At 44.8% G+C, this 16,756-nt stretch overlaps 1 protein-coding gene across 1 annotated transcript in view; it reads left to right on the top strand.

Moving 5' to 3' along the window:
• Positions 1–16,756, top strand: part of FRAS1 (Fraser extracellular matrix complex subunit 1) — a 405,465-nt gene that overhangs the window by 161,581 nt on the left and 227,128 nt on the right. The window contains exons 5-9 of the mRNA XM_044225418.1: positions 3,757–3,916; positions 6,526–6,659; positions 12,905–12,988; positions 14,626–14,727; positions 15,025–15,216. Coding sequence (XP_044081353.1) covers positions 3,757–3,916; positions 6,526–6,659; positions 12,905–12,988; positions 14,626–14,727; positions 15,025–15,216 — 672 coding nt within the window. The remainder of the gene's footprint in view (positions 1–3,756; positions 3,917–6,525; positions 6,660–12,904; positions 12,989–14,625; positions 14,728–15,024; positions 15,217–16,756) is intronic.

Raw genomic sequence — 16,756 nt, 5'->3', positions numbered from 1 at the left:
CTGTCTGAAAGGTGGTGTGACTGCAAATGCTTAAGAAACAACTGTTAGTGTTTCTGAGTAGCAGGAGAACAAGCTCTTGTTTTAATGAAGTGAAATGTCGGGATGCTTAGAAGCAACCTCCTAACTTGTAGTAAATAGAATAGAGAAGTTCACTTCAAGCTATTTTATAGGCAGCCTTCATGTTTTACTTTATTTAAGACGTATAAATGATTTATTTGATATTTTAAACAGTAATTTGCTTTCTGATGACCAAAGTAAAAATATGTTTATGGTGAAAATTCAAAAAATTAAAAAGTGTACAAGCAGAAAAGAAATCACTGGTAATTTCCAAACTTTGAAATTTACTGTTACTGTTTCCTCAGTTTCTTGGAGAAGGGGTGGCAGTGGAGACGGATAGATGGGTAGAGGTCTATGTTCTGACATAATTGTAGTGATACTGCGTGTACAGTTTATGTCTTACTTTCTAATATAACATTGTGAATGATTCCCTGGCAGACCCTCGGAGAACATGATTTCTTATTATTAGGTATGTAAGTAGCTTCTAATTTTCATGAAAATATTTCCCATTTTGCTATAAAGAGCAATGAAATGGAATTCCTTGTATTTAAACTTATTTTGTGTGTTATCATTGATCATTCTCTTCAGATAACTTTTTAAAAGTGAGTTTAGTAGGCCAAAGCAGCTAAAGATTTTGAGTATTGGGGCTATGTCATCTGTGGTCACTAAAATTCAATTTTAAGCTGTCTGTGTCTGATGAGAGATGGAGTAGCAGTGACACAGGAAGTGCAGCCTCTTCTCAAGGACGCTGACCTCGGGCAAGCCTCACGTGGCTGAGCACTCCAGATGCTTCTCCAGGAGAAAATCCCACCCCACTGTAGCTTCACCAGCACTACTATGAATTTTAAAAATTTCCCTATATCTGACATTAAAAAGTATTACCCAGTTTTACGTTAAGTAATATTTCTTTGCAATTAATAATGTTAAATAATCTATAAGCTTATTTTTTTCCATTGGGTTTTTTTCTTACTGCTTATAAATGCTTTTGCATAATAGTTTCATTCTCATTAATATAATTTGCGATTTGTATCAGTTGGTCATTCGCCTCTAATTTTATGTAAAATGTATTTTTGACAGAATTTTAAAATTTTAACTCATTAAATCATAGGAAACTATCAAGTTTTCTCTTATAGTTTCTTTCTTTGCTTTATGCTTAGGCTTTTCAAAGCATAAAGGTCAATTGCTCCCTATCTTCTATTAGCCAATATATTATTAGCAAGTTGTGGCCTTGCCCATTTATATGCTGTACTAAATTTGGAATTTTGTATTTAATTTAGCAAAAGTAAAAATTGATGCTAGAGGGCTTGGCCTTGATGTTTTGTCTATTTCTACAGTTACCACTGACACAGAGGTGTGAAAAGGAGGAGGAAGGCCATGAACTCAATGCAGTGGAAGGAGGAGAGAGGATTGAGCACCCTCTACCTGCCGCCCACCTCTGCCCTTTGCTTGCTCTTTAACAAACGACCTCATTTAATCCTTTTAATAACCCAGTGAAGGGGGTACTGTCATACCATTTCAGTTTTTCACACCAGGAAGCTGATATTTAGAAAGGTTAAGTCAATGCAAGTAGGTGCAGCCACTTTGGAGAACAGTGTGGAGATTCCTCAAGAAACTAAAAATAGAGATTCCCTATGACCCTGCAATTGCACTACTGGGTATTTACCCCAAAGATACAGATGTGAAAAGAAGGGCCATCTGTACCCCAATGTTAATAGCAGCAATGGCCACAGTCGCCAAACTATGGAAAGAACCAAGATGCCCTTCAACAGACGAATGGATAAGGAAGATGTGGTCCATATACACTATGGAGTATTGTGCCTCCATCAGAAAGGACGAATACCCAACTTTTGTAGCAACATGGATGGGACTGGAAGAGATTCTGCTGAGTGAAATAAGTCAAGCAGAGAGAGTCAATTATCATATGGTTTCACTTATTTGTGGAGCATAACAAATAGCATGGAGGACATGGGGAGATGGAGAGGAGAAGGGAGTTGAGGGAAATTGGAAGGGGAGGTGAACCATGAGAGACTATGGACTCTGAAAAACAATCTGAGGGGTTTGAAGGGGCAGGGGTGGGAGGTCGGGGAACCAGGTGGTGGGTATTAGGGCACAGATTGCATGGAGCACTGGGTGTGGTGCAGAAACAATGAACACTGCTACGCTGAAAAGAAATTAAAAAAATAAAATAAAGCTTGAGAATATAATAACACTTAAAAAAAAAAAAAGGTTAAGTCACTCGCTCACGGTTCCCAAGGCAGGGAGGGCAGAACTGGGAGTCTCCAAGGAGACCCTCAGTTTTTCTGACTGTGTGGACACTTGTATTATTGTTCTTTTGTGCTCCAAGAAGTCTGACTAGAAGAAAGTAATCTCCATGATAGTGAGGTGAGGACGCACCAAATAACTGGGTAACTGTGACTACCTATTACTACCTCATCATAATAATAGTACAGGTTATGAGTAATTCCAAAATGCCAGACACGGCGTGCTTGCAGCCGGCTGTAATTTGCAGAATAAAGGGGGTACTGACTTGTGTGGGTAAGACAGAGTCCTTTTGTGTTTGAAAGAGATGAATCACTACTCTGGAAGACGGCTTGAGGAGAAGCAAGAGGACATTCATTTTCTTTGCTTCTCAGTCACACAGTTGTAATCCCCAGATTGTATTTTGGTGATTGAGCACTAGGAATGTGTGATTTTTTAATAGAAATTTATATATGATATGGGCTGAATCAGCCATCATCATAGGCCACATTTTGTAGAGGCAGAGGATAGCAGTTTCCAATATTTAAGAAAATGTTATAGGTGGAAAATTTGGTTCATTAAGCTTATTTTCCCCCTTTATGTCTCATAAAAGGTCACCATTTTTCCATTCTGCCATTGAGGACATAACATAATTTGCCGTCTAGTGCCCTAAGTGGACAACACATTTGAGGCTTTTTACATCCAGGGTTCACCCCCCTCTTACTCTGCATCACATTTGACATGAAGCTTTTCAATATTTTTGGTACTCCGTAAGTCCTATAGCTCAAAGCCTGCATCTGTCAGATCACTGGTACAATGCTAGTTTTCAGCCTGAAGTGGACTGGCAACATTCTGTGTGTGTAGAGGGGGCTCTGCGTTGGCTCTGCAGTTTGTGGGAGCCCTGGCTGGCTGTCCTACTTTCCCCCAGGACCAGATCATTGGAGCAGGAGAGAGTCGGGGGAGAGGGAAAGAGGAATATGGGAACTAACCAGGGTAAAAAGTAAAGGCAGAAAGAAAGAGAAAGAGGAGGAAAGAAAGGAGAGGAGAGAAGAAAGAGAGAGGAAGGGAGGAAGGAGGAGGAACAGAGTGAGAGTTCTTAAAAACAATACGACCATTACACAGAATCCAGTAAATACATAGATGCGTGTGAATATTTTAGGCTTTCTAGAGTTTTTTTAAACGATGGGGGTCACGGTACTTTTTATTTTCTTTTTGTGTTTTTCTGAAAACTCCAAATATAATCTTAAGCATGCTAAGAAGAAAAGAAAAGAAAATTCAGTTTTTTAATTGGTCTGTGACTTGGAACATTGTAAACCCTGGTCTTAACCTTGGAAGCCCAGAGCCTTCTTCCCTCTCTCCCTAGCACTGTCCTGGATGTGTGTTAGAGGTTTGTTTCTGTTTGTCAAATGAAAGCTATAGTCTGACAATAAACCCTTTCTCTTCTTTTCCCCCGACCCCCAGCACGGGACAGAGTGGACCTCCTCCCCGTGCAGCGTGTGCTCCTGTGCGCACGGGCGAGTCCGCTGCGGCCCCCAGCCGTGCCCCCCGCTGTCGTGCGGACAGCAGGAGCTGCAGTTCATCCCGGAAGGAAGCTGCTGCCCAGTGTGTGTGGGCCCTGGGAGTGAGTATGAACTTGTAGAAAGAGACCCTCTTTGTCTTGGAGGTTCACCTGCTGACAGCCCAACTTTTCTCCTTCTTGCTCAGTCGGGGTCAAAGATCCCTAACCCTGTTCCTTATGGGAAGCAGGTTGGAGCCTTGCACTTGGCAGAAGCAGTGATGCAGAGAGTGAGGTTGAAACACACCTTTAAGCTCTGGTCCAGATTTGGGGTTCTGCAAGTCTCTGACTTACTTATTTTGCGCTGGCCTGATGCATCCCTTGGCCTTTGTAGCTCCCAAGAAGGAAAGGAGGAGGGATAAATTCTTTGATGGGATTCCACAAGGCCAAGGTGGTTCCCTCTTCCTCTTGGCAGAGACAGAATGAACAAATCGCTTCTCCATGTAGCATCACTAACACCACTTCTGCCGGCTGGTCTTTGAGATGACATAACATCTTTCTCTAAGACACGCAGAGCAGGAAGTGGGTCTTTCATTTGTCTCTGTGGCATGGCCACTGTGGAGATTACGCCCGCCTACACACCACAGCCCCATTCAGCCAGCCAGGGGCACCCTTCCAGGCCCTTCCTTGGATCATGCTTGGTCCACGTACTCCTTTTATTACATTTCAGGGATATAGTTCCCTTCCCTTTTTATAACTGAGTAGTAGATACCTCACGATAAATACAAATTATGGTTATTGCTGCGTTACCTCCTCTCCCAGCATATGAAGACTAAAATTATTCTTTTATTTAATAATACCTGGAAGCCAAACTCTACTTTTGCCTTTTCCTTTTTATTGTTTTAATTAAGTAATTTTATTTTTTCCTTATTTTTATTATTTTTGAGGGAGGAGCGACATAGGGAGGGGCAGAGGGAGAGAGAGAATCTCAAGCAGGTTCCATACCCAGCATGGAGCCCAACGCTGATACCGGCGTTGATCTCACAACCCTGAGATCAGGAACTGAGCCGAAATCAAGAGTTGGATGCTTAACCATTGGAGTCACCCAGGCGCCTCTGCCTTTTCGTTTAAAAAGACCCTGGTTTCTTTCTGATCCCCAGTTCTCCCATTCCTGGCGTTCCTTTACTCTGGAGAGCAAGTACAAGGATTAAAAAGTATGCATTGGAAATGATGAAAATATAGTGCTTGCGTCACGCATTTCAGATGTCACCCACGCAAGAGGACTGACAGCTGCTTTGGGCCAAAGAACCCTGCAGCTAAAAATACGTTTTATTTGACACAAAGAGAGAGATCACAAGTAGGCAGAAAGGCAGGCAGAGATGGGGGGGCGGGGAGCAGGCTCCTCGCTGAGCAGAGAGCCTGATGCAGGGCTCGATCCCAGGACCCTGAGATCATGACCTGAGCCAAGGGCAGACGCTTAACCCACTGAGCCACCCAGGCGCCCCACTCTCTTAAAAATCCTTGAACAACAGAGTTCGGGGGTGGCAAGCTGGCTGACGGATGGTGGGACCCTTTCTTGCTCTGTAAGAGGTCTTCTCCTTGGCCTCCGTCCTGCCGGTTGGCACTTAGGTACGTGCAGTCTCCTAACACCTGCTTCGGGGTCCCCGCTGTGGCTGGGGGCTGGCACCATCCCTGTGATGTGAAATGTTGGGGTCTGAGAGTGAATGGTCAAGGAAATTCTTGAGATATCTTTAGTGCAAAAAAAGGTACTTTTTTTTTTTAAAGCATGGGAAGGGACTGTGGGCAGTAAGCTCCTCTGGGGTCGCAAGGAGGGACGGATTATATACTTTCAGGTTGGGAGGGGGTCAGGGATAGCATAAGTCTGTAAGGAATTGGAAGTGAGGTTTCCAGGACCTTGAAGGGCTAGCTGCTGTTAGGAAGAGGTCATTTACTACTATCAAGTAAAACCTTAGTCCCGAGACCCTTCAGATGTGGAGCAGTACGCTGTGTGCTTGGAGGATGATTGCTATCATATATCTAAGGCAGCGAAGATAAAGTTTCCAAAGGGATTTTTGTATGTTAAAGAAGACTTACAGAATCCTGGAACTTGGGCTAATTGCCTTTTGCCTCTAGCAGAGTATTAACCTGGAGGCAGCTGAGTTTCTGGAGGAAAGTCATCCTGCCTGTCTTAAGCACTTGTCAATGGGCTGCAAAAGAAATTTATTTTTTTCCTATGTTCTTTGGCCTTGTTCTCCACACAGCTGGTGTGGGTTTGGGAGCGAGTGGCTAGGAACCCGTCTCAGGAAGGCAAGGAGGCAGTGGGACTGGGACAGACGCATGAGCTGAGACTCCCCGGCACAGTTATGTTGTCTCACCAGACGTCACTTATAAAACTCAGAGAAGATTACTAAGAGCTCCGTACGGTGGGGGTGGCTGGGTGGCTGAGTCAGTTAAGCGTCCAACTCTTGATTTCAATTCAGGTCACAATCTCAGGGTTATGAGATCAAGCCCCTCTTTGGGCTCCATGCTGAATGTGGGACAGGCTTGGGATTCTCTCTCTCCCTCTCCGCCCCCCCCTTTAAAGAACAAACAGAAGAACTCCATACAGAGACTGCAGAGTTTTAATCCCCAACCAGAGGGCCCTATAGGACTGCACTGTCCACACCCACACAGTCCACCCTGGGGTCAGGGTGTGCAGTCAGTCCCCAATAATCCTTGTTTTTCTGACCTTCCAGAACCTTGTTCCTATGAAGGCCATGTATTTCAGGATGGGGAAGACTGGCCTTTGAGTCGGTGTGCCAAATGTGTGTGTAGAAATGGGGTCGTCCAGTGCTTCACAGCTCAGTGTCAACCTCTGTTTTGTAACCAGGTAAGGAAGACAGCCTCCGAACGGATCCTTGCTGGACTGTTAACTTCACTGTTTGGGGACTTGGGGCCTCTTCTGAGGTTGTCAGCGCAGGCCTTGAGAGTCCTAGGGACAAGACACAAAGGCTGTTTTGTTTTCCTTATACTTCCGGAGACCACCACTGACACATTTCTTTTACCCTCAGAAGCTGCAGATAGATCTAATTACCAGCCATTTAAGCTAAGTGTTACGTAATGAACGTGAGCCTTGGGGGGGGGGGGCGGTCCACGCAAAGAAGCCACCAGCTCCAGCTGCAGATGTTGCAAAAATGTCGAGTTGAACATCTGGAAAAGTCCATGATATGATCAGGTCTTGTTTCTCGAGGCATAGGTATCGTATTGAAGACATACAGATGCCTTTGAACATGATTATCCAGATGTACACTTTTTAATTCTTAGAATGATTCAGATTATTTGGATTTTCTCTGGGGAGCTTTAAAAAATCATGGATTTTGTTCTTCATTTCAAGTTCGTCAGATTTTCAAAATATTAGACTCTTCACAGAAACTTCGAGGAGAAAATCAATGGCAAATAAATGTGGGATATGTGGTATTTTGCAGTTTCTGACTCTTCCAGGGGTTTCTATGGATGTTCCTTGGCAGTTGATAGATAACCATGAAAGGAGTTTGCCTCCAGTCGAAAATAGCTCATTTTTGATCTAAGGAAAAGCTGGAAGCCAACATTCAGTTGATACAGAGCAGTACTTTGTGTCAAATAAAACAAAATCAATAACAGGGCACATTGTGACAATTGGGCAATATTTTTAAAGGTAGACAAAAGGCAATTAGACAGGAAATGCTAAAAGCCCAATAAAGGGAAATGCACCTGATGGAAAGACGAGATTGTATGACCCACACGACCACAATGACAGCACTCGGGTCCTGTCTCCCCGCGCATCTCCAAGTCTTCGCCCAGCACCGAGATTACAAATGAGCTTCCCGGGGAGCTGCACCCCATCTCACGTTCCGAGGACGCGGAGGTGCAGGGGCGTTTTGACGTAGCACTTTCCAGGATTGCGTCCCCTTGTGTATGACAGGCAGGTGAGCAGTTTGCCTCGATTGCAGTAAGTAAAGTGGGAGGAGGCGCGGAGGAAACACCCCTTTGTGCGCCTTCTGCTTTAAATCATTGAAACCTGAGCAGACTTCATGTTAGGGGTTAGATATTGGAGTAATTGAAAGTACTAGTTCCCATTCTTAGAAGCATTATATATAGTGGGGCGCCTGGGTGGCTCAGTCACTGAAGCCTAGGACTCTTGATTTCAGCTCAGGTCATGATCTCAGGGTTGTGGGATCCAGCCCCGTGTCTGGCTGCACGCTCAGCTGGGAATCGGCTTGAGATTCTCTCCCTCTGCCCTCCCCACCCCCGCACATGCATGCTCTCTCTCTCAAATAAATAAATCTTTTTTAAAAAATAAAAACACTATGAGCTCTAGCTTCAACCATTACATCATTGAAATATACATAATTAATTTAAAAAGATGAAATTTGGCACCGTACTTTAGAGCTAGTTGATATGTAAACATTCTGAAGTCTTGAAAATAGGTTGATTTTAATCACTCTTATACTAAGTTTATATTTCTGCCATGACATATTTAAAAAAAAAACTCTCAGATTACTTAGAAATATTTTTCTTGATTTAATATCATTAGTAAATATTGGATGTTCTGATGATATAAAGGGGTATTAAAAATTTAGGCTTTTGATGGAAACACCATTACCACTGTCTGTCATCTACCATCGTGTCTGTCCTCATCATCACCACATTTTTGGCATTTATTATATGCCAGTCATTAATTTTCAGAGCTCTGTAATTCTCATCACAATCCTGTGAAGAGCTACTATTATCATCCCTCTTGCCAGTACCTAAAACTGAGGTACGGCGGGCATGAGTGACGTGGTGACCCACACAGTTAGGAAGCCTCAGTGCTTCTAGCATTATCTATACTAACAGTCACAGAAGGGCAGTTACTACCGCGCTGGGCACGTTTGAAGTCTTTTGTATGCATCAACTCATTAAATATTAAAAACACGCAAGTTCATCAGGAGAAATTATTTCCAGGTCTTGAGCTCTAGAAAAAACCTGATTTTTAATGTAAGAGGTTTTTTATTTTTTTCCTCTTAAATTGTGAAAGGAATCTGTACTTACTAAGGAAAGTTTGGAAAAGGCAGAAAAGCAGAAAATGATCATTTATATTCCTATCATTCAAAAACACCGTAATAGATTCTTTTGGTAATTTATTTCAATTTTTTTATAGGCAAATGTGAATATATTTGTTTTTTCATAGTTATAATCACATTTTAGATGTTGGTGATAATCTCTGACAAAGGAGAAATTTCTTTTTTTTTTTTTAAAGATTTTATTTACTTATTTAACAGAGAGTAAGAGAGAGAGATCACAAGTAGGCAGAGAGGCAGGCAGGGAGAGAGGGAGGCAGGCTCCCTGCTGAACAGAGAGCCCCATGCGGGACTCGTTCCCAGGACCCTGGGATCATGACCTGAGCTGAAGGCAGAGGCTTTAACCCACTGAGCCACCCAGGCACCCCTAGGATGTTTCTTTATCTTTATAAATGAGACACTTTTTAAGGATATTTCTAGGTGAGAAATTTGTCTAGAATATGGTATAGCCTTTTCAGGTTTTTTCAGTTATGGCCTTAATGTAATCATATTCATTCCAATTATTCCCATTCCTCAGAAACACTTACGATGACTCTTAAATTGCTCCCCTCTCTCTCCCCCTCATTACCAATCATGGTCCATCTCATCGTTTCTCACTTTGTATCTTTCCTTGTCATATGGAGAGAGCTTCTCGAGTTTGTATTTACTGCTTCTAGTATTGATTTTATTTGACCATTTCACTTTTTCTTTTAATTCTTCCTTATTTTTCTTCTCATTGGTTCATCTGTTTATTTTGATTCTAACCCTTACTCTTTCTTTATTCTTGCTTCTGTTTAATAAAGACCACATTTTCATGCATCTTACTGAAGTTGCAGAATAGCTTTCAAGTCTTCTCTTTTAGATCCTGTAGTAGGTAGCATTCAGGAGTCTGTCTGCTCTTTCTCTGAACCTTTAGAACGTTTTTGTTATGCTCACTCTTCAGCGTTTTTCCCCAAGCTCCTTTCCTTCTCTTTACTCATCCTTGGTCAAGAGAAATCCGTACCCATGCTTGAAAGCTGCAGGGTAAATGTCCTGCCCTGGCTAACTCCCCTGCTCGGATCCACAGCCAGATGCTAAGGTTCGTGTCTCCTTGTCTGAGAGGCTGGTGGGTTTCCAGTCAGTGTAGCTCTATTGTGTAGACATTGGATCTTTCCCGGCCTCCCCTGCCCAACCCCCCTACGTTTTGAGTCCGGTTCGCACCAGTGCACAGGCTCTCTCCTGTCTCGGTGACCGTGGGCTTTGCCACTTGAGGAATCGTCCTATTCCCCCACTTTTTATCACTCTCTCTACCTTCTTCAACATACATACTTCCCACTCTTTTTTTCTTTCTTTTCTTTTTTTACATTATGGGTTCTGATTAGATGTAGAAAGAAAGATATTAAGGGAAGTGAGGGCCAGCACCTGACTACCTCAAACAGGAGTGGCCACACACGGGAGGGAGGGCTCTGGGTTGTGTTTGATATAGAAAGGCAGAGAGTTGGGCAGAATGATGGTTCTTATATCTATTTAGGTTTACACAGCAAAGAAGATTGTGAAAATTAGACATACCTTGAAATCACTGCATCAGCAAAGAAAGGCCACGGAACGTCTTCTGTTCAGTGGGACTTCCTGGTAGTAGTGTTTGGAGGATGGCTGTTTAAATTTTTGGTGTGAAGTTTTCATCTCTTTCTATATCTGCAGAGGTATCACAGTAGGAAAATATTTTGTCAAGGGCTGTTAGCCATAATGCACCATGAAATTTTTATCATAAATATGTTTATGTAAGGAATTTGAAAAACCATAATTAAATATATCATTAATGGTAGCTCTACCTCAAATTGTAATAACACTAACCATATTTTTTTAAATCCAATTCCTGTGATGACTGAGGGTGCTATACTAGACCTGGGGTGGGCAGACTTTTTCTGTAAAGAGCCACATAGTGAATGTTTTCAGCTCTGTGTGCCATTCGGTTGAAACAACTGCTCAGCTCTGTCAACGTAGCACAAAGCCAGCCGTGGATAATATGTAAATGAGTGGGTGGGGCTTATTCCAATAAAGCTTATGGAAACAGGGGTTAGGCTGGATTTGGCCCATGGTCTGTAGTTGACTGGCCCCTGTACAGACTATACATCTGGAAGAGCGGATCTGCATAGCCCCGAATGATAGGATTCAGATAGATGACAGCAACACAATGCAGTGTGAAACGTCTTTCCCATTTTTCTGACCCACTGTGCCGTTCACCATCTTGTCTGCATCTCCTGTCTCTGCTTTTCGTCCCCAGCTCAGGTGATTTCTCGCCTCAGTCAGGCAGTTCTCTTCTATCGTGGCATGTTTTCTTTAGACATGCTTTCCCCTCCTGCCCTTGTTGATCTGGATGGGTGAATAAAGATGCTATTTCCATCAATAAGATATATAATTAGGTATTGCCAGTAAGACTTGGAAAGCTTGATTTTCCTTCTGCCAATATTGCTACAAAGTAATCCGTTCTTCCCCCGCGCTCTCGAGTTGGAACCCGGCACTGTGCTTGGGTCTAGTCCGTGTTAGTTCAGACGGACTGACACTCGCTCTATGCCGATTCAAGATTTGTGATCATTGCATCTGTTCCCTGTGTACCAACCATCATATGAGCTCATTTGCTTATTACAGTAACATTACCAGATAGTATGACATCAGATAGGCCTTTATTTTACTTTCTCACTGAAATTTCATTAAGCTGAAGAGGTCTGAGGTAGAGAGAAGCTCAACGATTTCACCGCATGTCCAGTTTTCACAGATTCTGTTAAACATCGATGGCCATAATAGTTTCCATATAGAAGAATAAAGAAACAAAATAACCTAAAACAAGAATACAGTTGTCCGTTTAATCCCAGTGATTCAGTTGTTTGAAATAAATCCCTATTGCATAGTAATGCTTTACTCTAAACATACATCATTGGGTTAAAGAACTATTGAAGTATGACTCGAAATGTCCAAGAAAAATGGAACCTCTTTGACCCCCTCCCCTGCCCACATACTTTGGCTGCAATATTCTTACAGAGTGAGTTCCAAAGCAACCATGGTAATAAAATTTCGTTTTTTGCTTCTTGTAAGAGAAAGTGAAGGTAATCATTCAGAAGCTATCTTTTGTGTAAGACAGACCACTTCTTAGTCCTTAAAACTTGGTTTATTCTAACCCTCTTTCCTCTGCCTTTAATTTGTCTACCTTCTTGCCATTCATAAAAAGGTTGTAGTGATAACTCAAAGCCAGATGCTGTCTCTTTGGCGTTGATGAGGGGCTGTTGCTGTGAGAGTCCTTCTCAGGGCGGTGGAGACCAATGGTCCGGTGTTCTGGGGTGAGAGTGGTAGAGGAGACAAGTCGGGACAGGGCCCGGGGGGTTCTTTGGACACTTAGTCTCGGTCACCACTCTTCTCTGCTCTTATTCTCAAATACCTAGGAATACAATGGATTCTTCTCATGTCAAAGAACTCCCTAATGCGTATAAGTAAGTGTGCGCTCCCACAAAGATGTGTATTCACATAAAGATGCAAAAGAAGTGTGACATAGCTTGTCAGGAGAGGGATGCCTCCATGTTGAGTTTAGCAGTAACTCGGCAGGAGCTTACGTGCTCTTCAGTGCTCCTGTGGTTGGTGCTCTGAAGTCTCTTTCCCACCACTTGTCCTTACCAGGTCAGCTGTGTGACCTTGTACCAGTCACATAACCTCTATGGTCTTTACTCTTCTCGTCTGCAAAGCAAGGATAAGAACATCTACTTCACAGGGTCACGTAAAGCCTTACAATGGTGCCTGGGGAACACGAAGTACTGTTCTTACTGTCATTGTTATTACTGGGGCTTTTGTTTGTTCTTAGAAGTGGAGAGGACTCGAGGAATGTGCAGACCTCTTCAGAGTCACGGTGACTTTGGAAGTGCCAATTCTTATCAAAGCACCAGGTGACTAATAAATAATAAAGGAGAGGAAATTGCTATTTATGGATGCTTGAGGCACATGATTGAGTTAGCTATCAGTGAAATTTTCCTACCACCGTGGATTTTATTAATGTCTCCTTTTGATGCATTGTTCCTTTTTTGGATGTAAGGGTGAAACTGTAGTCCGAGTTCCTGGAAAATGTTGCCCACAGTGCTCTTCCCGATCCTGCTCTGCATCTGGCCAAGTGTACGAGGTAACATTTGACGTATCCCCTGTAGCTGTTTTGGCATATGTTCTCACACACACGCCCTCCACCCTTTCCAACCAACAGCCCGCCCCACCCTCTTGTCTGAGTCTTTGCCAAGGTTAGTAACTCAGTACATAAACAGCTTTTTTTCTTCTCTTTGTGGGAAGACTTTATGAAAAAATTAAATTGAAGGGGATTAGAAATATAAAGGAATGTGCTGGCTGGCCACACCTGGTTCACGAACCTTGGTGAACCTACTGTTTACATGTCTCGAAGGAAGAAAAGGACTAGCGTTGGTTACTATCAGTTTACACTTGGGCTGGAGGCCCTGGGAATGTCGCTCTGCTCTGGCCGGATCGTATGTACTGACATCCACACTGGGGGAGGCAAGGGGGGAGTAAGGGAGAGCGGGAAGGGAGGGGAGAAGCTAGTGGTGGTGGAACCTGCACAGTTGAGAATACTATTGGAATAATCTTGAAAACTGTGCCTAACACCTAATAAGTGCCAATAAAAATGAGTTCAAAGTGAATGAATGAATGAGTGTCTCTCTTAGGAGTGCCCAGCTGAGCCAAAAGAAGGTTACATTATTCAAAAGCAAAGAACATATAAAAAATAAACCCAACTACTTCCCTTGCTTGACAGCCACTCTGAAGAAGACTAAATGGAAATTGGAATGATGCCTCTCAGTAGAGAATCTGGAACAGAGTATCAGGGAATGAATGCCACGAAGTCCAGATGGGTCCCTTGAGATCTGAACGAACATAGCTAACTGGGAAAGGACTTTTGTCCGTACTAGATCTGTGTTGTTCGACACAGTAGCCACGCATGGGCCAGGTTAATTTCTTCTGGAGGAGATAGCCTTTATACCTATGGTGATGTTTTTGGTTGCAAGTAACAGAAATACTCCTCTAAGAGTGCCTAAAATGAAAACATTTGTAATGTCACATAACAAGAAGTGCAGAGGTCGGATGCTTGCAGGGTTGGTCCTCTCAGCTCTTGATGGTGTCTTCAAGAATCCAAGGGTCCTTTTTTGATCTTTCCACCTGCCACCCGAAGCATCTTGGCATTTGCGCGTCCCCAAGATGGCTTCCTCCGGACTAGCTCAGCCACACACAACCATCACTAAAGGCTGGTGGGGAAAAGGGACAGCTTTTCTTCTTTCATGGGGAAGGAGGGTCTTTTCTTTGCCCTTCACTGTTCTAGCAGAGTTCCCCTGAGGTCACCTAGGTTAGGATTGGGACAATGCCCTTGCCCTAAGGGATGCTGGGAAAATGAGTAGGTGGTAGTGGGAGCTGGGTCTCCTGGCAGAGAAGAAGAGCTAAAGAATGAGCACTCATGAGGCAGCCAACGGGGTCTTCTTATTAATCTTGAGGTTCCGGGGCCCCTTTGTGCCTGGCAGAGAGCAGGCCCTCAACACAGCTATGGAATGCATACAGTTGAATAAAAACAAACGTGAAGTTCTCTTTGGACATTTCTTGACTTTTTTCTTAGAGGCTGTTGCTGCCTGAATGATCCCGTTTCTCAGGAGACATTCAGTGTGGCTCAATTAAAAGCTGTAATAAAACATTATGTGCCTCGTGTGCCGGTGTTTCTGTCTGATGTCTGTGACACTGGATTCTCCACTTTGTCCTTTCTTGACTCAGCACGGTGAGCAGTGGGATGAAAACGCCTGTACCACGTGTGTATGTGACGAGGGTGCCGTCCGGTGCCACACACAGACCTGCCCTCCGCTGAGATGTGAAAAGGTATTTGAGAGAGTGTGGGCTGGTTTTCAGAGCTTTATCCTGGGTCATTCGAGAAAGGCCTTTCTCAGTCTAGTGTGTCTTTTGAGGGAATCCGAAGTGTTGTGATATTCAGAAATAGTCAGTGGAGATCGGAAAGACCTGCTTCCTACGGAGGAGGGCCGCGGTAGAGAGGAAGCTGCCCCCGCCGGGGTAGGCTGGGCGGTAGAGGGAAGGAGCGGCATACGGCTTGGCCTTTTCTGTCCTTCTGCCCCACTGGCCCCGAGAAGCACCCTTTCGCCACCCTCTTTGTTTCCTCAGGGTCAGAGCCGGGCGCGGCGGCCCGGGGGATGCTGTGAGGAGTGCGTGTCTCCTGCGGGAAGCTGCTCGCAGGACGGGGTCGTGCGCTACCAGGATGAAATGTGGAAGGGCTCGGCCTGCCGGTTCTGCGTGTGCGACCGTGGCCAGGTGACCTGCCGGACCGGGGAGTGCGCCCGAGTGGAGTGCGCCCAGGTGAGACGCGAAGGCGCTTCCCCAGGGACCGTAGCAGTCCCGGCCTGTGTCCTGTGCGATGCGGGTCCCTCCCCTGCTCCCGCAGCCGCAGAGGCGACAGCCAGGCGGACCACTCACATTTCACAGAGCCTTCCAGCACAAGGGCTCTGCGGTGTGAAACAAATGTCACTGTTTGTTCAGACCGGCTCAGAACAGCCCCGGGGAGCTTTGAGTTCTCCGTGCATCTGCTCTGATGGGAAGCCTCGAGCCGGACACATGAAAGGGAAGGACATGACACGGGACATCAGCCTGTGGGTCCGTGCGGCCGGGCCGCGTGGCTGGTGGCCTGGCCAGCTTGCTGCTCGCGAGACAGAGTCCGCAGGGGCTCCCGGCCGGCTGCTCGCGCCGGCCCTACCCGCAGGATGCAGCAGAACCGAGAGCCAGCACCTACCCGTGCTTCTGCGGATCGGGAAAGAATATAAAATGTTTTTGTTTTTGTTTTAAAGAGAGAGGGAGGGAACCTCATAAATAATTAACTCGGATGACCTCTGTTGACTTCTGCTGGCTGTAGAGTTTCTAGAAGTTTCTCACAAAGCAGCCTCTGTTTGGACTATAGATGTATATTGTAGGCAAATTGCTTTTTTCCTTTCTCCCTCTTTGAACTCAGTTTTGACCCACTGCAAAACAAATTGCTTTGGACGTCGTCTCCTTCTCCCTCACTGCTCCCATCCGCCCCACCAGTTTCCCGCAGGGCTGTGGGCTGCAGTAGATGAGGGAAACCCAGGAGATCGGAAGCTCGGGGTGTCTGTGAAGGCATTTTTCTTTCGAGTCCTGCGCCCCCACATCTCAGCCTCTCGTAGCACTGAGCCCGAGAAGGAACAACCTTTCACACGGGCTGTCAGGGACAGGGTGATTTTTCATTTTGCCTCCGACTTCTGAGTCTTGGCAGAGCTGAAACGTATTTAGGTAAAGGGTCTTGCTTTTTGCAGATTTATTCCCCACCCCACCCCCCCACGCCTTTTCATTTCTTTTCCTTCTTTATGTCAGGGGAGTCAGAATGGTTGGACGAAGATGAGAAAAACCCGTCATGGTTGTTTTTTTTTTTCCCCTCCCTCTCTCTCCAGCCCAGACTGGGCTTCCTGGCCTCCCTAGAGGGCCAGGCGGAGGCTGTGTTCTTTTCTAAGATCTTAATTTGCTGAATAATATCCCAGGGTTTAAGGAAAATGTAGGAGACGTGATTCAGGTATGGTGGGCCCTTTAGGAACCTATTTTCAGTGAAGTCTGAGCAAAGAGTCTCGATCACAGGTAACAGTTTGATCCACGGTCCCCAAGGCTAACGCGTTTCCAAGTGCCTGCTATCCTCTGCGACTATGACCTGTGGCCCCGTGGGCCAGGTTTTCTTCTCTGTTCTTAGGAAAGATGGGGAGCGACAACCGAGGTGCATGGAGAGGGCCCCGCTCCCCTCCAGTCACCCCCAGCACGGTCTGCTTCCCACTCCTACCCTATCTCTCCCATACGAGCCCAGGAGTTCTAATGCCTTTAGCCCATTTCTCTTTCAACT

Source organism: Neovison vison, chromosome 11, assembly GCF_020171115.1.
Source record: "Neovison vison isolate M4711 chromosome 11, ASM_NN_V1, whole genome shotgun sequence".
In the NCBI taxonomy this organism is placed as follows: domain Eukaryota; kingdom Metazoa; phylum Chordata; class Mammalia; order Carnivora; family Mustelidae; genus Neogale; species Neogale vison.
Note: the sequence above shows the minus strand (reverse complement) of the source record. Positions and strands in the feature narration are given on the sequence as shown.